The following is a 20,445-nucleotide window of genomic DNA, read 5'->3' as shown; positions in this document are numbered from 1 at the left end:
GATCTCTTCCCTGTTTTAATCGCCACCATTGTGACGGAAGGAAAGCCAGCAGGGTTTCTTCTCACTGGGCTGGGAAGTTTTCCTTAAATATTAAATTGTCCTTTGATAAAGTGCTTGCTGACCTGATGGGAGACCCAAACTGTGCTAAAAACACTTTTCCTTTCTCATTTCCACATCAGCTCACCTTCATCTTTTGAAGCTGCTAGGTGCCAGGGCTATCACGTGGGAGACCCTTCTGGCCCCACTGCAATCCTCTCTGCCAGCATAAAGCCCTTACCTGCCTTAGTGACTCAAAGTCCAAAACCCAAGGACAGAGCAGCTTCTGTCCATCATCTTCCCTTTGAGCACAGTGTAGGGAGGACCAAGTTGATACCATCTCCTGTCTCACGCACAGAGACCAGCCCAGAGGTGGGATGTCTTGTTTAACTATTGCCCTGGAGCCACAGTGAGCAGCTGTCCTGTTTCTCTCTAAAATAACCTGTGAACCTGTGCAAGAGGGAACTTGGCCTCTCTGAATGCTTTGGTTGCATGCCAGGGAATGTTGTCCACAGCAGAGAATATCTGAAAGCATGGAGAAAGCAGACTTGCAGAGAGGAGGTGGAAGAGCTGGCACAAAGATCATCTTTGTGACTGCAGTGAGTCAGTGTGAGCAATGCTGTTAGGGGAAAATTCTCAGGTGAGAGTCCAGCATAGAGGTCTTCATGCAACAGTACGTATATCCTATGAGAAGAGGGAAAGAGATGGAGCTTGGAGCTGTATTATTTTGTTGTGCAAAGCTCACGTGTGGCTCTGACCTGATAGTGTGGCATGAGGGGACTCTTCCCCAGGCCCCTTGTGTTGTGTGTAGCAGATATATTCAGTGCTGTAGTGTCCAGCTGCCTCCTCCAGAATGAAGCACTCGGCTGGGTTCCCCCCTTGCAAGTTTTTAGGCTGCCTGTCCTGAATCTAGAGAACAGAGCACTGAAACCAACTGAAATGGTTTCATATCTGTGAGGTTGTTAGATGATGGCAAAGCTAAAAACAGCCCAACTCACTTCTATAAATTACAAGTTGGTTGAGTTTTTTAGTGGTAGGTGCACCCATCAGTGTGCTCCTTACAGGGTGTGGAAGAGAAACCAAGCAAAGCATTCTCAAACTGTGCAGAATATAAGGAGACGTGATGAATGCCTGCTGGATGGGAAGCTGGGAAGGAGGATGGAGGCATCTCTGAGCTCAGGCTATTCGGTTATGCTGGTAATTTGGCAGACACTTTTGGCTGCAGAATTGTAAATTGAAGTCGTGGCTTTTGGGATGGCGTACTTTTTAACCTCTGAAAGGTCACTTCCTCTGGGAGGAGGGGAAAAAAAATGCAGATGCAGCACAGAAAATCAGCTTTGTCCATGTCTGCCCTGTACCTGCCTGGGTGGAGCAGTGAGGAAGCAGCTGGCTGCTGTTTCCTATGGTGCTAATGGGGGTGGTTTGGACAGCAAGGAGTGAGCTTCCTCTGCTGCCACACCTTCACTTTTCTTTATAAAACTGCTGACGACAAACTTGGAGGCTCCTTTTTTCTTTATCACAATTATAAGTCAATGGTTATGGGCCGGTGAGGGGCATGACTCCCTTGGCTCTGTACTGGGCAGCGCCCAGAAGCACCATCTCAGCCTTCCCACCAGCTCAGGGCTTTCTGAGGGAGCTCACAGGCCTTATTCAAGGATGCTGAATGTGCCTCTTCGAACACTGTATGGAAATGGGAATTAACCTCTGCTCTAGAAGAGCTTTGCTTTGCTTTCGTGATCTGACCCAGTGCTCTGATGCCTCTTGTACCCCACTGGTGCAGTCCCACTGTGATTTCCCCATGGCTGTGGCTCACAGGGAGCCTCCGCCTGGGAGTTTAAGCGTTCAGTCTTCCAAAATCCACTTTCCAAACATTACTGCCAGGCATATTTCCACTTGAGCTCATGGTACAGGGTTTTCTCTTGGAGTTCGTTGAAACAAAAATATGATTTTTGTACTGCTCCTCCCTCTTCCTCAGCAGACAAACTCCATAGCCAGACTGAACTTCACCTCATTTCCTCCAGGGTGTCCCGGTGCCAGGTTCAAACAGTGCCTTCTATTCACTGCCTACCCTGGCCCACACGTATGTATTTGTATTCAGTGTGACGTAGCTCACCCAGTGCGTTGGATTTCAAATGTCGCCGGCGCCACTTTTCAAAACCCATCTCTTGCAGACGTATCACCACGTGAATGTTCTGGTATAAATCACCCTTATAGCCTTGTGCAAAGGCTGGCAGCTTGCGCTGGCTGAGCAAGAAGCTTACGAAAAGGCAACTTAAAAGTATGTCAGGCTCATGCTGCTTTTTCCACACTTCATTTCTGAGCGGTTAGCTTTCTGTCACTCCTGCTAGCATTGCCACTGCACTTCTTGGCAAGCTCGTATGAACTGTCCATGTGCTTAAAATAATGCTGTGCTATCTCTGCCTCCTAATTTTCAGAAAATCAGGCCATCCTCATGCAGTCTGCATTGCTCTCAAAACCTCTGAGTCATAATTAGTGGTTAGTAATTCTTCTAATCTTCTGTGCAGATGGAGACCAGTTCGTTCTCAGAAGCTGCAAAGAGGATAAAGTTATCAGCACTGGAAAATATTAGCTTAAATGCCCTCCCACACATACACACGTACACTTTTCCCTGCTAATGCTCTGCCTTCCATCTAAATGTGCATCAGTTCTATGTTTTGGGGTTGGAAAGGTAAGCTGCATGAGGGTCATTGAAATGCTGAGGATAACCCAAATGTGTGCAGTTCTTTAGCTGTGCAAAGCCATCACTGGCAATGAAAGCAACACAAAATTTCAGGCTCTGTGTCTTCCTCGTGTAGAACATGGGCTGATGGGCAGGTGGTCCATGAGAACATCGTGCTGGTCCTTTGTGCAGGTAGCTGGCTTGTGTGAGAGAGGAAGGCAGGAGGAGTGGCATTGGGTGAGCAAGTTGTAGGTGGGCAGCAAAACAAGAGCTGGAATCACTTTGGGGAGGTGGCTGCCCTGGGGACAGGTGTTGGGTGTAACACAGGTGTTGGGTATGGAGTTGTTTGGTGAGTGCTGGGCTGGCTGCAGCAGATCTGGGAGGGTTAAGTGTGTTAATGGGAAAGAAGCCCACTGGAGTCCTGTTGGGCAAGTGTACTCAGCATCTAAGTCAGTGTGTTCATTAAGCCTTAGTGAAAGCGGGTAATTCCTCTCTAATGGCAAGCAAGTTGCATCTGCTCGCTTCCAAAGGAGTCGGTGCAGAGAGATTGGGATGTGCTGTCTCAATCAGATCACTAACTTAGTGTCTCCAGCTGCTGGAACCTTTTCCTAGTACACTGCCTTTCCTCTAAACCAACTTTTCCCATCTAGAAAAACTGCCTGTGGCTCGGAGCACAGCTGAGTTGTGCACTTCCATCTGTATTTGTAAGTTCCCAAGGAGCTGTGCTCTTCCCCTCCTCCTGTCCCTGTCATTCCAGTGGGGCAGAGCCTGGCACCACCCAGGTAACCTTCACGTCATGTCTCTAAGGAAAAATGACTCACTCATTTTCCAACTAATTTGAGGCTTTAGATCCTGTATTTGGAGATGAACACAAATTTGTGACTCTGAAATACTTTTCCAAAACTGCCTTAGCTGCCAGCCTTCAGTTTGCTGATCTGGAGGAGCGAGCTGGACCAGAACTGGCATCCTCAATCCTTGCAGCTCATGTTTTTTTCCATGGAACTAGTGATATTGAGTACTGCTCAAAACTCTTGGAGTCATGAGGCAGTACGAGAATATTAGCCTGCTCTGGGGCCATTGCTCCCAGTCCGTGTTGGGTACTGCAGTGCAGAGCTGTGGTGTTCCTTTGGCATCGCTCCCTCTGTCATCTTTACCACCTGAGGATGTGAATCTGCTGTGATCTAAAGGCTTGTGTTCCTGCTGGTATTGCACACACCAGCTGCCCACTAGTTTCTTTGGTGGGTCCAATCCAAGGCTGCAGCCATGTGCCTTGGAAGGGAACATGAGAAATGCAGAGGAATGCAGTGCCTGGGGTGCCTCTTGCAGTGAGGGGCAATGAAGAACTGAGTGCATGGTGCTTGCTGCCTTGGTCATGTTTCCCATTAGCTGGGCCCGGGAATGTCATCTGCTGAAAGCTGGGAAAATGCTTCTGAAACTGTAGCTCCATTTCTGTTACAAATTTTGAGTGAAAGGTCTGAGATCCTCTGCCCCAAGGTGGGCACCTTGCACAGAGTACCTTTGGTCAGCTGCTGCTTTTGGACTTGGCTTTGTTTCATAATAGAGGGGTTAACACTGAGAAGAAACAACAATTGCAGTACTTTCCCTGCTCACCCCACTCGTTTGTAACAATCGCATTTCAACATCTTGCATCCCCTGACTCACGCTGGAAGGGCTTTTGTTTCTGAATCTGTAATCAAAGCAACAAACGCTAAGGTCACTTCCTTGAGATTATGGCAACGGAAGAAGCCTGGGATTGTGTCTCCCTTCTTCCCCAGCTCGAATGTACAGAAAATAGAAAGGCTGAGTGCATGTTTCTTGCTGTGTGCTTCTTTGGTTTTTCCAGTCCTTTTAAACCAGTAAGATTGTGGCTTGGAGGTAAGAGCCTATATTTTAATTCCTGATCCTTAGTAGTAGCAGACAATGGTGATCTTATTTTTTTTTTTTTAACTATCATTGCATGAAAGTAATGCAGAGTTTACAATCTGTGCTTGCAGCAGGGAGTACAGCCAGAAAGCATGCAGAGTAGTGCGAGTTTGCTTTGGGTGCTTTGGTAGTGCTGGCTGAACCCTTTGTGCTTGCTCTTCTGACAGATGGTCTGTAAGAACTTCTGTGCATCTTTTGCACTCCGTTGTACAGATAAGGGCTGTGTGTTTACCCTCAGCACTTAGAGCTGCTGTTCCTGCTTCTGTTGTCTGTGCTCTCTCAGCTGCATTAGCAAAGTGCTAAACCAAGCCTGGTCCTGCTAACTTTGCAGCTGGAAAGCAGGTATGTCACTTCAGAGTACAGAGAAAACGTTTTCAAATGTTACCCTTATAGGCTGCTTGCAATATGATTTAAGCTGAACAAAGCCCAAATTCATAAGTCACCGGGCGGGGCAGCCAGTGCCTGGTACAGTGGCTCCTTTCAGCATCTAACTATTAAATGTCTCATCAGTGAGGTCTCTACCCCTCACACTGAAAAGCCCTCCTGGAGAGGCTGGCACAGGGCTGCCAAATGCACATGGAGCTCGTCAACGGCTGCTGAGGAAGAGCTGAGATCAGAGGAGCAGTTGTGCTTTGAAGCGTAGCGGTGTGGTTGCCTGGCACTGGGTGCTGGCTCCTCTCCACCAGCACTGCCCCAGCAATGCCGCTCAGTGCTGAGTGCAGCCCATGCACAGACTGCAGAGAGCTGAGGGTTTGGGGCATTTCTTGCTTTATTTGCTTGCTCTTTGCATTTTTTTTTTTTTAAATTACAGGTGTTTCAGATGGACTTGTGATATTGCTGGTTGTTGTTTTTTTTTTTTTTTTTCTTCCCCGCCTCCTGCTTACCTCATGTCTGGTCAGGGCTGGCGTCCGGGTTTCCTGAGGGGCTCCTGCCAAGCACTGAGCAGCTGGAAAAGCCCAGGGCAGGATGGGGAGGAAGGGGCTGGGATGGTGGGTGGGGAGAGGTGGGAGGATGGATGAGTGACATGCAAGGACCGTGGTAGGAAAGGGTTGCAGAGCTGCACTGCTCTGTGTGCTCCGTGAGTATCCCTTATGTACCGGCAGGAAACCTGTGGGACTGCACAGGACACAGGATCTTTTTTCCCTGCTGTCCCCAGGAGGCTGCACAGGAACAACCCCCCCCCCCCAGGGCCTCGTGCACAGCAATGAGCTGGTGGCAGTGTCCCAGTGCTGTGTGATAAACATGCCTGCTGCGCTCTGCTGAGGAAAGCAGATGTTGGATGGAGTCTTTCATTGACTTCATATTTATAGCAGGGCTGTGCTGATTCCTTCCTATTAATTTTCCTGAGTTTTAGGACTTGCCATAGAGTTCTCAGGCCTGTGTATAAGCTGATTGTCCATTCTTCCCTTGTTTTTGTTTGAAATATGTTGCAAAGTGGTAGGAATGGGAACAGTGGTGCCTGCAGAATGACACAGCCTGAGAAGCATTTTGATATTGAATAAGATCTTGATTTAGTTTAAGGAAGGTACTTCTGCAGCAAGTGGGCTGTCCCTTCAGAAAGCTGCTGACCTCTCTCCCTTCAGCCAAAGGGGTTCAGTGTACCCTGATCACAGAACTGTTGCTGGTTACTCACATCTGAGCCCTCTGGTAGAGGAAGGTGCTCAGAAGCCCTTTGGCGCTCTGCAGGAAGCTTCATCATTTCAGTGACTGTGTGAAGCTTTGCCTGTCATCCTGCAGGAACTGGCAAATGATCAATGAAATATAGAGAACTGAAAGATTGTCTTAGATGTGCCGTCCCTTGTGGTGAGAGACAGCAGAATAAATGGGGAAAAGGAGACTTGAGGAAAGTTCATCAACGCTTGGCCATGAAAGCAGTGTTCAGTGCAGTAGGGCAAAGCAGTGGGGCTGCCAGCAGCCAGGCTCCATCAATCCCTGGCTGAGCCGCTGCCATCAGTTTGCAGCAGCCAAGTTTCATTCCCATCTCCAGTTCATGAGACTATTTTAGGAAGGTGCCATGCAATCCAAAAATCCTTTATGCTCTGGTTCCAAGCAGTGTGTTTTACCTTGAACCCTTTGCCAAACTTCCAGCAGAGCCAAGATTTCCTTGGAGAACATCATCCAAGGGGCATCAATACCAGTGTGCACTGAAGTGGGTAATCTAAGCCTGTCCCAGACTAAGCATGGCTTCAGGGCATGCTATACTCAAGGACAAGTCTCCTTCAGGTCTCTGTCTGCTGGGACAAGAGGCACAAGGAGGTCCTCAGCCCTAAGGAGAGAGGGGACAGCACTTGAGTCCTGCTGGCAGAATGGACTGGTTCTGAGGGGTCTGTCTTACAGCACAGAGGGTGGAGGATGCAGGATGCAGCCAGCTGCTCCCAATGCACTGATGGCTATTTAAAATGAGGCAGACCCTGGTTTCTTTTAAGGTTAACAGCAAGATTAGAAATAACTTAAGGCAAAATCTTGGCCCATGAGTGAGCAGGGCAGCAGTGTGATGGCACGTGTTGCTTCTTAGCCCATCTGTGCCCATCTCCTGCTGGTGGGCACTATGGGCTTGGGGGACCCATGGTTTGCAAAGAGCTGTGCCAAGCATTTTTTCTTGAGACCTTTGTGGATCTTTTAACAGGCTTTTGTAGAAATATTGGAATCAAACCCAACTTTTGTTTCTTATTTCTCTTTTTCCTTCAAGCTTTGCATGACCCCAAGTGCTGGACCATGGCAAGGTTTGCTCTCCCAGCGGACACCCTAAGAAGCTCTGAGCAGAGAGGAAGGTTGCTAGTGAGACTAAAACATCAAAGATGTACCAACCAAAACCTGGAATTATCACTTTTCTCCTCTCACCAGCACATAGTCCATTCCTTCCAGAGGGACAGCCTTTTGCTTTTATTTCTCTGACATGCACCTGGTTGGGGCAGCTCCTTATTGCAAAACGTTCTCGTGCCATACTCCCTATTTTCCCAGGCAGAGCACGTTTGCAGGCATAAGCTGGCTGCTGGGATGGAGGCAATGAAGCAGCGCTGATTTAAGGCAGCTGAGGATTGGATCTGAAATGCCTTCATGACTGAAGGAAAAAACAAGCCCTAAATGCTGATGAAAACTCGAGGTCAGTGTAGGGGCTTCAATAGCAGGCTTTGAAATCTGTTACAGCCTTATGAGTTACAGAAGAGAGATTTGGGAAAAAACACCCTTACAGGAAATTACTGGTGTAGCTTTATAGCTGGTTAACTGCAGCTCCGGTGGGGATTTGGGGTTGAAATCCTCTTTTGAGTGCAATCCTTGCTCTGCCCTGGGCTCACACCTGTGCAGTGCCTCTGAGGCTCTGCTCAAAGAGACAGGCATTGAGATCTTGGAGGGCCCCTTGGCCCTGCAACCCCGGTACCAGGGATTTCTCATGAGGAAGGGAGGAGCTTTGTTGGGCTGCTCTTCAGGGGAGGAGTAATTTTTTTTGGCCTATGTGTTTTGTTTTTTGGAGATTTCCTGTTTGTGCCCTAATTACTACTTTTTCCCATTTTGTTTTTATTTTTTCTAAACTCAGTGACACACGTGAGTGTCTAAAAATACTGCAAGTAACCACTGGCTTCAGACAAGGAGGAAGTTAGCGCTGAAGAGAAGCAGCATAAATATCCCGCAGGTTTTCTTTCCCAAATAAACATTTGGACTCAGGATATTACATGGTATTGGTTTAAATAACCAAGAAATAAGTTTTTTCTCTCTGCCTTATTTTATACAGGTTTTTTTTTTTTTTTTTTCCTTGTTAGAGGACTGAGGTTTTGGAAAGTCTTGCTTCCATGGCTTTCCATGGAGAATTTGCCTTAATTTTCCTCAAAAGTGAGGCAGGGGAGAAAATGTATTTTTCTTCTCTTTTCACATAATTCTGCTCAGCAAGCAGTATTAAAGGAATATAAACCCAAATAAGATTACTGTCTGATTTCAGGACTTCTTCAGACCAAAACTCCCAGCTGTGTGAAGAACCAGCTGTATTAAACCTTTCTCAATGTTTCAACCCACTGCAGAGAACTGTTTTTACTCCGTGCTTAATTTCCATGCACATTCTGAGAGTTGTTCCTTCTCCTTCATTGGAGATGTGCATAGATGAGGTGGACAGTTGGACTGGATGATCTTAAAGGTCTTTTCCAACCTTGGTGGTTCTATGAAGCTCTTGCTGAGAGCCAAATGTCACTTGTGAGTTTGGAGGGCTGCAGAGCTGCAGTGATACAAAAGTACTGCACTCAATGGGGTTTTTTTCCTCTCCTTTCAATTCCTCTCCATTTTTTTTTTTTTATTTTTCTGTTGCTTGTGCACAAAGCATAGGGGTGACATTGGGAAAGAATAAGAATCCAGCATCTTGATACAGTTTTGCTAATGTAATGGTGAGATGTTTGTGTTCCATTGTTCTGCTGATTTCGTATTGGGAATGGGATGGGGATTCTTAATGAATGTTACGCTGCTTCTTTCTTCACTGGATAATAGCTTAAATATTAGCATTCTTTTTAAAAATAACTGCTGAAAAGGCCAACTTGGGTGCATGTTGCAAAAATAACGAAATTGTTCATTTGCACAGACAATGTAAAATCAATGGGAATGAGCTGAAAACACAGATGTGAGTCTATAAATATCTCAAGAGTGCATACGCTGCCTCTTAGCTGAGCCAGACAGCTGTGCTCATCTCATGACTGATCGGTCCAGCTAAATAGAAAATCAATTATATTGTTCAGATTAGCCGGGCACACTGAATTAAAGATGAAAGTGTGACCACGAGGAGCTCATAAGGAGCTGGAAATTGGGCAAGGGGAAACCCAGCACCTGCTGAGCAGGGAGCTGCTGGAGCAGTGGGTCTGTGATTGGAGCTGGGGGCTGACGTTTAGTCTTTCTTGGTGAGCCCTGCTGAGGAACTGGGGAGCAGGGATGCCCTTCCAGCAGACTTTGCCCAGCTGCACTCGTGCAGCAGAAGCTGTGCTGCAGGCAGGGCTGGCTCTGGCTCCTGACTCCTGCTCCTGCTGAGTCCAGCATCCTTGGGACATCTGCAGCTGCTCCTCCTAACCACACTATGGCTGTGGGTACTCAGCCTTCTGAAAATCACTCCTCAACCATGTCCTTATGTTGCCTCATCAATAAAACTGGGGATAATTATATCTCACTTATCTTTAATGATGCCATGAAGTTACTTTTAAGGTGTATTGTGATCACCTTGGGTAGCCAAATAGAACTCAGGTTATGGTTGGTGCATCTTTGATGTTTTATTCTCACCAACAACCGTCCTCTCTGCTCAGCACAAGGCTTTGTGTATGTGTTTGCTACAGCAGAAACCTTTTTTACTCGACAATAGATAACTGGGACAATTAAAACAGTCAGAAGTGATTAATGCGACTGCACTGGGTGAAAGCTAAAGCAGCTAGCAATTAAATAATGGCAACCCTTTTGCTATCTCAGAGCAACAGATGGGGAATGATTTAGAAACAGCATTGGATCTGACACCTCACACCAGGGGCAGATTGGAAACTGTGCAGGAGCCAGAAATGCACCACCTTGAAGGGTGCACTGATGAAGTGCTTAATTGGTGGGAGTGTGTGGCTTGTTTATGCACGCACAGAGACGGGCCCTCAGCTCCAGGTAACACATATGGACCTGTGATGGGATTGTAATGGATTGAAGGCAGAACACAATGCTCAGCAGATGGATCAGATGCTGGGAGCCAGCACTGGGATGCTGCAGCCTTGTTCCAAAACCTGGGGGGAGGAGGCTGGAGGCCCTTGCAGGGATGTGGCTGTGGTTTGCATAGAGATGGTCATCGATGTTCCCATGGGAACGAGGCCCCTCTTCACTTGGTGCTTGTCTGCAAGTTCACGTTCACTCCAATACAAGAAATGGGAACTGTTTTCTGACTGTTTTGTTTCTTGAGCTAGACTTGCTCCTCCCACCACTATTGCTCTTTTGGTGAGAAATGTGATACATGTCATTACACAAATCTGTATTTTCAGTAATCTTAGAATGCTGGTGCTGCAGGTGCTCTATCTCTGGTTTTCCACATATGACAGAGCTGTGTCTGTGATTGTTCATCCCCAGTCTTCTTGCCAAGCTGCTCAGAAAGGAGCTCCCTCGTGGGTTTTGCTCCAAACGAACTCAATTAGTTCAAACAGTAAACCTTTGTTAATTTGGCCGAGAGGGGCTGACTGCTCCTGACAGAGGCAGTGCTGCAGCCCTGAAACAGGGCAGCAGTGGGAAGAGATGGGATTTGTTCACTTGTACTGGAATTGGCTGAAGGAAGGATCCACTTTTATTCATTTTTGAATCTTTGGGTGTGTTGCAGCATATCTTCCATCCTTGTCCCCATGCAGGGGAGTGTATGCTGCTCTCGGTCTCTCTGGGAGCCCCTGTGAGCAACTTTCTGCTCAGAGCTCAAAATAGAATTGGAGAGAAACCAGTGCTGTCAGGTTCATGATTTGTTCTGAGGTGGTGAGATGTCCAAATCCAGGTTCTCTCCACCATCTTTTGCCCCAGAGCTGTGCTGCCAGCCCTCTGCCTGCACTGCCAGGAGCCCAGAATTAAAGCAGAGTTTAAATAATGTAAAAGCCCTATGGAAATGTATTGGATTCCAAAGGGCAGATATTAAAAGGGCATAATAACGTGCAGCTATTTCTGAAGTCTTCTGCAAAGAGGAGAGATTGCTTGCAATAAATAAATGTGATGCAGAGTAGGAACTGAGGCAGTCTGATCCCATTCTTAATTGTGCAGTTTGAACAACTTTTGGTATATATGCGCGCACACACACACACACGCTGTCCAGTGGGAACCCATCCAGGGTCCTGGGCAGCAGGCCAAGTTTTGGCTGCAGTTTTGCATAGATAGAGGTGTTTTGGTCCCTGGTCATTCCCACCACTCATCAGAAGTGCAGGAGGACATTGCCACCTGCAATGTACTATGGCTGTACTATGAACCAGGATCCTCTTGTTCTGACTGTGCTGTGTTGGTGTCTTTGCAGATGACAGAGGGCCGGCACTGTCAGGTGCATCTCCTCGATGACAGGAACTTGGAGCTGCTGGTTCAGGTAAAGATCCTTCTGGTTTGGGCACTGGTATAGTATGGCTGGGCCCAGTGCTGATCCATTTTCATTCTGCTCCAGTAATGCCCTTGTACCTGTGCTGGGAATGGCACCAAAGAACTGACCATTGCAAAGTCTTAAACCATGCAACAAACCCACTAAAAAAGTGGTGTTAAAGCTCCAAAGTACTTTGTTACCTTCCCCTGTGTGGTTCTGATTTGTCCCTTAGTTGATTAAAAATAAATGCTGGTTTTGTACTTGCAGCCAGATTTCCCTGCTTGGTAGTTTAAGGAGTGCAATTTGGGGCTGAAGACTGTAAGAGATGTTTGAAGAAGTTATATCTCTTACTATAGCTACCAATAGAGGTGGAATTAATGGACATGCTTTCAGGCATGCAAGCCCCTCCTCAGACCTGTTTTTCCCACTTGGGCATGGTGTTTCCAGAGGAAATTTTCATTATTAATGAGAAGTCTGAACTGAAATGAACTGAGTGGTGTTGGTTCTTTCAACAGCCCAAGCTTCTGTCTCGAGAGTTGCTGGATCTGGTGGCCTCACACTTCAACCTGAAAGAAAAGGAGTACTTTGGGATAACATTTATAGATGATACGTAAGTATAGTAATTTGTGTTAAAGAAAAAATGGATTATGAAATTTCCCACGTGGTGGTTTCTCATCACAGGTGCAGGGCTGGCTGCTGGGCCTCACAGGAGCCGGTAGGAGCTGCTTGCCTGTGGAACCCTTACAGCACCGTTGTATTATTTTTAAGTTGCTCTCATCTTGAATCTTTTTGCTACGATCCTGACTGTTGGAAGGTGCCTTCTCCCAGCTCACCTATAAAATCCCTCAAGAGCACTGTTGACACTTGGTTTTTTCCCCAGGATGATTTGCCATGAAGTTCTGGAGTATTATAGTTGCTGGTAAAGTGCTGCCAGGGGATTACCTAAAAGCCCCAAAACCACCTGCGGGGCCCCAGAGGCTCCCTTGGGTGCTCCAAACTGAGCCTGGGTGCTCACTGTGGCCTCTGGAGGGCACCCATGCTCCATGGCTGGCCAGTCCCAGTGCTGTGGGGCTGCAGATGACTCCTGGGCTGCCCTGACCCCCAGATCCTGGGGGAAGTTACAAACCCATGTTTCTTCCCAGTTTTAACCATCTCCCCAATCTGTTCCTGCAGAGGTCAGAGTGTCTGGCTGCAGCTGGACCACAGAGTCCTGGATCATGACTTGCCCAAGAAACCAGGCCCAGCAACGCTGTATTTTGCTGTTAGGTGAGTAATTCCTTCTGTGAAGATAACAGTGCCCATTTGGCTCATTTATCACCATGATTTTTGTTTAAAAGAATTACTGATTTGATAAAGATGTAAATGTCAAAGTGATATGTTATTTTTAGAAGGTGGCTAAGTCCTGGCTGAGTGCTGCTTTCTTTTCTGTTTACCTGCAAAATAAGGTAGTTTGGAACCTGCTACTTTTTAAGCAGTTATCAGCACATTCTTCCTTTTCTTATTTAAGAATAATTTTAAATCTTTAAATCTCTCAATTTTAAATCTTTTTTTTTTTCCCAACTTGTCTTTAATAGTGCTATATTTTGATAGTTTATTTAAACAACTATAGTTGTTCTCATGTTTACTTAAGGTTTGTCAGTACTTGAAAGGGATTGCTGCTGGCTCCTTTGCTCACACAGTTTAAACCAGTCCCCAGGAGAGACTAAAATCCTAGCAAAGTGATGATTTTGGCCAAAGTAATTGCATTACTTCAGGGTTTTTGCTAGCAAAGCTCTACTGATTAGGATGCAGTTTTTTCAGGCCCATAATAGACAGAGCTGTGCTGGCAGAAAAGACCAAGCATCGTATTCTTAATATTGTTGGAGTTCTTATTTTTGTCTTCCTTACAGTCTGTGAGGAAAATGAGGGCAGACTGACCTCATTCACTTTTCATATCAAGATTTTGGCCTTTGTGTGCTTAATTATCTGCAGCATTTCCAAAGCAGAGCCTGTTGTGCAGTTGGGTAAGTTGGCATTGTCACCCCGCCAGGTCCTCTGCACCCCAGATACTGTGGGGATGGTTCAAACAAATGGCACTTTGTTTTTGCTGAATATGTGCTGATTTGTGATGGAGTTTTCTTCTTTCTCTCTTAACAAAAAAATAAAAAAAGAGGGAAAAAAAAAAAAAGCAAAAAAACACCAAACACTTAAGAAGGAATTATAGAATCATAGAGTCACCTGAGTTGGAAGGGACCATGAAGATCATTGAGTCCAGCTCTTGGCTCCACACAGGACCACCTAAGTTGGAAGAGACCTGTAAGGGTCACTGAGTCCTACTTCTAATAGTAATGAATATTTATGTATAATGAGCTCTTAAATGCTCACTGAGGACCTAGAGGACTAAAATCTGTGACTCTTTACATGTGATAATACACAGGGAGATTGAAGGACTTGGGTTGGTCTGAGGATCTTCTCAGAAGGTAGCAATGGTCTTGACTTCTGTGACTGTTGCCAGGGCTTAAACTGTCTGCCAGACTCTCAGGAGCGGGGAGCACAAGAAAGCCATAAAGACAGTCACATAACTTGAGCAATTCTGTGGCCGGAGTTGATGCTGTTGGCTTGAGATATTCATTTTTACCCACCCCACTGCAAGGTGGTCTTCTGTAAGACAGGATATGCAGAGCAAGAGTTGATGGATGAAGAGTGGGCTTTGGGAAGATCAACTTCTAGAGGCTTATCTTAAGCTTTGGCTGCTCGGGAGTCATGAGATCTAAGAGAAGAAATTAAGCCTATGGAAGTGGGCAGTGGATGAGAAGTCTGTGAGGAGCAGAAGGATAATTAGCAATATAAAAACTATCACGTGGTAAATATATATATATATTCCATCTGAAATGTCACTTCAAAATGTACAGCACTATTTTGTCACAACCTTTTGGATAAGTGAATGACTCTAGGCATTTGTTGGATGGCATATGCCTTGGGTGGTTGGTTCAGACACATCACATGCAAACACATTTGCCTTGCCATAGTCTGTTCTTTAATTAAACTCTCCTGAGAGCAGCTGAACTGCACAGTTGGAGGCTGGCATGGGAAGCACAGCAGAGCTGGGTGTGTGGCATATGCTTAAGTGGGGGAACTGATGCCCATTTTCTGTTGGAGATGAAGAAAGGTACCCAGAGCCCTTCTGAGCTGTCCTTCGTTAATGTGTAGCACTAGGCAGTTTCCAGCAGCAGGACTGGGAATGTGAGGCATCTCCAGATGCCTGGTTATACCTCTCCTTTGCTTCACAGCTCCTGCGCCCTAAGCTTTTGCCATTGACTAATGAAATGCATGGTAAATTATTTCAGGTTTTAATTATTTTTCATCAGTAAAATAAACTCAAGCCAGTCATGTAAATTTTCTTGTGATACACACAGCTGCCAAAGGGCTGTATAATGCAGATTTAGGACTTAGAAAAGCATCTTTCCAGTTTCAAGGATGCTGACAGCATCAGAAATAAAAGGAGAACACCTTATTGCATTTCCAAACATGACTGCCATCCCTCAGACATCCTTATCTCTGTGGCCTGGTGTTCCCCATCTGTACTGCAGTGATAAGAGTATACAGCTTGTGCCACAAAAGGGATGAAGTGCCCAGGTCTGCTCAGAGTAGGGGTATTGCCTGTCCAGGAGTGCCCTCCTCAGACCAATGGCTCCTCCAGTCTCCTGCTACAGGGTAACTAGAAGCCGTGTCTGGTGTTCCTAGTTGAAAGAAACTGCAAGTGCAAGCGAGGCCATTAACTGAATAAAATTCCCTTTTCAGCAGGCTGGAGGGAAGCTTTATTGGGATAAGGCCTTAGCCTCTAATGTTGGTCTGGCAGCATGCTGGGCAAGGACCAGCAGAGGTTCTTGCATGCTAATGTTCTGCATTTCTGGAGAGAAACATGACTGTATCTGAAGTGAAGTTTAGCAGAGCTCCTAAAATGATACTGGGTGTGATCATGAAAGGATATAGCAATACCCATGGCTCTTCTCAGTGAAAGGTGAATCACAGAAAAGCCCCTTGGAGATGTCTGGGGTAGGCTTCTGGGTCTGTCCCAAAGCTGCATGAGTGTGAAATGAGCATATTATCTCCTCATCCTACAGAGGTATTCCATGCAAAGAGATCAGTGGGCAGAGCAGGAGGCTATGGGCAGCCTCAGGGCTACACAGAGCAGGCTGTATGAGCCACCCAGCCCTCCTGCTGCCAAAGGCACTGGTGGGATCTGCACTGCCAGGGTGGTAGTGGTGGTTGCCCCAGCCCTTTGTTTGGCTGAAGAAAGTGTGCCCTCTGTCTAGCATCAAGTGGGAGAGCCTGGATCCAATCTGTAAGGAGCTGGCTTCTGATACTGAAGCACAGGTATCCAGCTAAAGGAAGATTGACAGGACCACCTTCACACAAACTCGTCTCTTTGAACTGACTTGGCAGTTCTGTGCTCTTTAAATTAGAGATGTGTTTTCTCCGCACGTTTCAGTGCATCTCAGCACTGCCTACTTTGATGCCCATGAGTCAGAGAAGCACACAGACAAGTTGTGTGTGATTTCGTAGAGTGCCAGCTGCATACATAATATTGTGTAAGGACACATCTGCTAACCTTGGCTGGGCTAGTATGACCAGCCATGGACTTGCCTTCTTTGGTAGTGAGGTTTGCTCCTTTAAACCTTGAGGTGAGAAGTCATCAGATGTCTATGGTCTACTGAATGAAAGGAATTGTGCCCTGCATGCTCTTGGTCCGTGACTTTCTGCTTGTTCCCTCCTACAAGGCAGGAAACGAAGCTCAGTGGTTGTAGTTCCTCTGTACCACTTTATTGCTGGAGAACAAAATGCCAAGGTATGATTTGAGAGAAAGATGAAGCCTATACAGGAAACTAACCTTGTTCTTTTTTTTTTTTTTTTTTTTTTTTAATTATCAGGTTCTACATTGAAAGCATCTCCTTCCTCAAGGATAAAACAACAGTAGAGCTGTTCTTCCTGAATGCCAAGTCCTGTGTACACAAGGTAAGGCTCAGCGTCCTTTGGAGCTCAGTGTTGTCCATTCCTCATTACTCCTCCCTACGGCCCTTCTGCAGACCCTCTGGGTCAGGATGATGATGGCTTCCTGGTCATGATTTCACAGCCTTTTTGTGTGAAACATCTTAAATACCAAAAAGCCTTTAAGTCATTTGAAATCTGGGCTGTAGCTTTGTGGGTAGACTCTGTCTCAGAGTGGCATATCTTTGTGTGCGCATTTGAGGAAGGTGATGAAAGTCTTATGCTGTGAACGTGGTTCTTAGCTCCCTGATTTCATGCCTTAGTTCACCTCATAAAGTCACAAATCCCGTAAATTCACAATCAAAGCCAGTTATTACAGTGCTTTTTGTGTTTAATCTGGTTACAAATCTTCCACTGTTTTAGTTAAATGTTTAAATTGGTTATTCATACCATATATCTGCAATACATATGGTACATTAATGTATATATACATATTGTATCATAAAAGTAAAATTTTTCTGCTGCAGGTTCATCTTGTTCTGGAGAAAAAAAGAAAAGAAAAAAAAAAAGGGCAGTATGGCAGCCTAATTGTGACCCTAATAACCAGAGGAGCAGCAGCAGCCAAGGTTCAATGAACTTTACACCAGCAAAGCCTAGTTAATATCAAACTTGAGTATCAGAAGTTTTATACTCACGGTTTAATCTGCCTGAGAGGGTCACTTGGTTCTTCTTGGAAAACAAGTGTTTATTGTTAGCTGGTGTTGAAGCTCAAATAGCAAGCCAGATTTTTCACCTCTAATACATTTCATATTTTGGAAGAGTCTCACTGTATCCAATATTCGTTATTTTACTGGTGGGATCAGAAAGCTTACTTGAAAAGCAATTAATGTCAAAGTTGTGGCTGTGGGTTGCACAAGAATTGCTTTCTGGAAGAGTGGAAGAAACTTGCACCTTTTCACAAAACCTTCAAATGAAAAAAAAATGTTTGAAGAACTTGGGGCCTCTCTGGTGAAGTTTAATAAAAAGCAAATCTCCCTTTGGCTTATTTGCCATGTTCAATGAAAGCTCTTGGCAACTTGCAGTGATCCTTTCAGGGAATACTGGAGCAGTTCAGACAAAGCAAAAAACTTGGAATTGGGAAGTGGGACTGATTTTCTTCCTGCAATGGGGAGGGTGCCACTGCCTCCAGAAGCGGTCTGCTGTTGAAGTAAATACTGGTTGTGTATTTTGGTGCCAGTATGTGCGTTTATGTAGGTGCCTAAAGCATGAGAGCAAGGGAGGTGTGAAAAACACCACCACTGATCATAGATGTGTCATCAAGCCAATGGAGAGTCAATCAATTCATGCCACCATGTTCTCTGAGTGCTGGCAGTGCTCTGACTGACACCTTACTTACGTGGAATGCATTGAACCAAAATGGCCCGTGATGGTTATGCAAAGGGAGCGATATGTGGCAATGGGAACTCAGCTGAGTGGGTGGAAACATAGGCAGGACTGAAGCTGTTTATTTAAAGTTCATTTACTTTCAATGTTTGTTTGGTTCAGTAGCTTTTAACCTTCACATTAGTTTTTTTTCAAAAAACTTTTTACCCCATATGGTAAACTTCAGGCTTAGCTTCCTAACCTGGTTCTTTTCTTGAAACTTCTGTTGGTTCTCATTGGGGTATAATAGCTGCTCTCTTGTCCTTCTTTGCCTCTCAGCTCCAAATTCCTGCAATCCTTTTTGCCTCTTTCTGCAAATTGGATGCCAGGTTGCCCTAACAAGGGTTTGAAGAATGAGAGGTTTGCCTATTTTGCAAATTCCATAGTCATTTTGGCAAGGGAAAATCAAGACAGACAATAAGATTTCTGATGCCAAAAATGTATTTCTTTCTACTCCTCACCCACTCACCACCTCCATGCTTTTCTGTCAAAGCTCCCTTGTGCCTCTGCCCTTTGCCATGTGCCAGGGTGGTGCGTCCTGCATGACCTGTATCTTTCTCTACATGTCCTGTTTACCTTGTGTTCATCCCCCTGCAAGCAGCTGAGCAGCCAGGGGAGACCCCCTTGTCCCCAGGCAATGAGAACTGAGGTTTTACTCTTGCTTCTGTGAGTTGTGTTCTACCAATGCTGGAGGTCTACACCCAGAATTGCTGCTGCACTGAGCTGCTCCTTTCCACTGCTCCTATCTTAATCCACCCCTGCAACAACAACATTTTCCTTCTGGTACACGTTGTGCAGTGTAATGCAAAACAGCTTTACACACCTGGAAAATAAACTTCCTCTGTTAGATGTGCCAACACGCTTAGGGTTTGCTGGCCATGCTCTCCCTGCTTCTCATTGCGCATGAACTGAATGCAACATTTGCTGTTCTGCTTGTAAGAGCACTTGGTGTTTCCTCATTGCTAGTGGGTGCATCCAGCTTGGACTCCAGCCTGGACAACAAATGCTGACAGCTCTCTGGCCCTACCCTTTTTTCATGTCAAGCTGCCCGTTGTCTCACTGCTCTGCTGCAATCCTATGGCTGTCTGGGTCCTATGTGGTCAGTATGGCTGGCTGGCTCTGCTCTCCAACATCCATGCTCTTTGGGTTGGAGCTCGCAGAAACTGTGTGCTGCCAAGAGCAGTGTGAGCCCACACTCCCAGGAGCTGGGAACTGCTGGAGCTTAGATCTCCAGCTTTATGGAAGGGCCTCTCAGTGACTTAATTATAAATGTGGTTAACCGTGTTCTGCAATGGCTATAAGCATACTTTGTGTTCATTGTGACACTGTTTTCACACATGCCGCTTGTTTTCAAGGCTTTGAGAACTTATGCCCGAAAGCCTTCAGCAGTGACAACTTCAGTTTACATTCTTTCTTTCCTGTCAATGAATTTAAGAAGCTGGTCTAGATTTATGGTGATCTGTGAAATCTTCTGCACAGTTGAGGCTTACACGTGAAAGTTTAGCCTGCACTTTCAGGTGAAATGGTTATCTCAGAACTGATGTGTTTGCACACAGGATAGGAGAGCTTTCTAACACGTTCATTATGCTATTGCACAGACTCCTGACCATAGCTGGGATGCTTTCAAGGAGGGTAGGAGCTGATGACACACATGATGATGATAAATTTGGAAAGATAAATTAGTCTCTTTGTTCAAAACAGCCATGTTTGGAAAAATTACACTCTGCTTGGCTAGCAAAGCACTGTCAAGTTTATTGTGCGTTACAGCTAACCTCCATATAGCTCTGCAGCCATATAGTTGATTCTGTGCCAGTCCTTAAAATACGTTCTGTAAACAAAGATCTTGGTCAGGTTGGCTGTGTTCCCCTTTTCCCATCTATATTTAAGTGTTGGGGGATTTATTTATTTAATTTTGCTTTTGTTTTAAGAACTTACAAGAATTGCCTTTAAAATAATAACATAAAGTTAAAGGAAATGAAAGTTTTTGGTGGAGTCTGTAACCATGCTGGATTCATGAACAACGATGCTTGTTAGCACTTGGCAGCCTGAAGCCCAGAGCTTAGAGAGAAGAGCTGTTGAAGCAGACCCCTGGTGTGAGCATGACGTCTGGCTGGCTTCCAGCTCAGAGAGAGCAAAGTGGCTGTATATTAGATAGCCCTTGAAAGTTTTATAACGGATATTTCTTAATTCTACCCTATCCCCAGGGAGAGGGGAGCGTTCCCATGCAACCTTGTAACACTATATAGTCTGATTTGAGCCAAGTCTATTAAAACACACTGTCTGTTTGTCATTCTGCTCCTGAGGATGGCAGGTGTGAGGCGCAGGGTGAGGACCAGCAGAACCAGCTGGCCTTCGCTCCTCTGCCTTCCAGGCTGTGCTC

The 20,445-nt window shown here is 45.7% G+C and overlaps 1 protein-coding gene across 7 annotated transcripts in view; it reads left to right on the top strand.

Annotated features, from left to right (window-relative positions):
* FRMD4B (FERM domain containing 4B) overlaps window positions 1-20,445 on the top strand; it is a 74,629-nt gene that overhangs the window by 10,912 nt on the left and 43,272 nt on the right. For 5 of the 7 annotated variants that reach the window (XM_085235668.1, XM_010718713.3, XM_085235667.1 and 2 more), the window contains exons 2-5: window positions 11,619-11,684; window positions 12,191-12,285; window positions 12,849-12,941; window positions 16,586-16,670. In XM_085235668.1, coding sequence (XP_085091794.1) covers window positions 11,619-11,684; window positions 12,191-12,285; window positions 12,849-12,941; window positions 16,586-16,670 — 339 coding nt within the window. Of the gene's footprint in view, window positions 1-4,505; window positions 4,592-11,618; window positions 11,685-12,190; window positions 12,286-12,848; window positions 12,942-16,585; window positions 16,671-20,445 lie in introns of those variants that run through there. The other 2 variants (XM_085235669.1, XM_010718715.4) reach the window with 2 other exon arrangements.

The sequence above is a fragment of the Meleagris gallopavo genome, chromosome 14 (genome assembly GCF_905368555.1).
Source record: "Meleagris gallopavo chromosome 14, MGAL_WU_HG_1.1, whole genome shotgun sequence".
NCBI lineage: Eukaryota > Metazoa > Chordata > Aves > Galliformes > Phasianidae > Meleagris > Meleagris gallopavo.
This window is presented reverse-complemented; position numbering and strand designations above follow the sequence as displayed.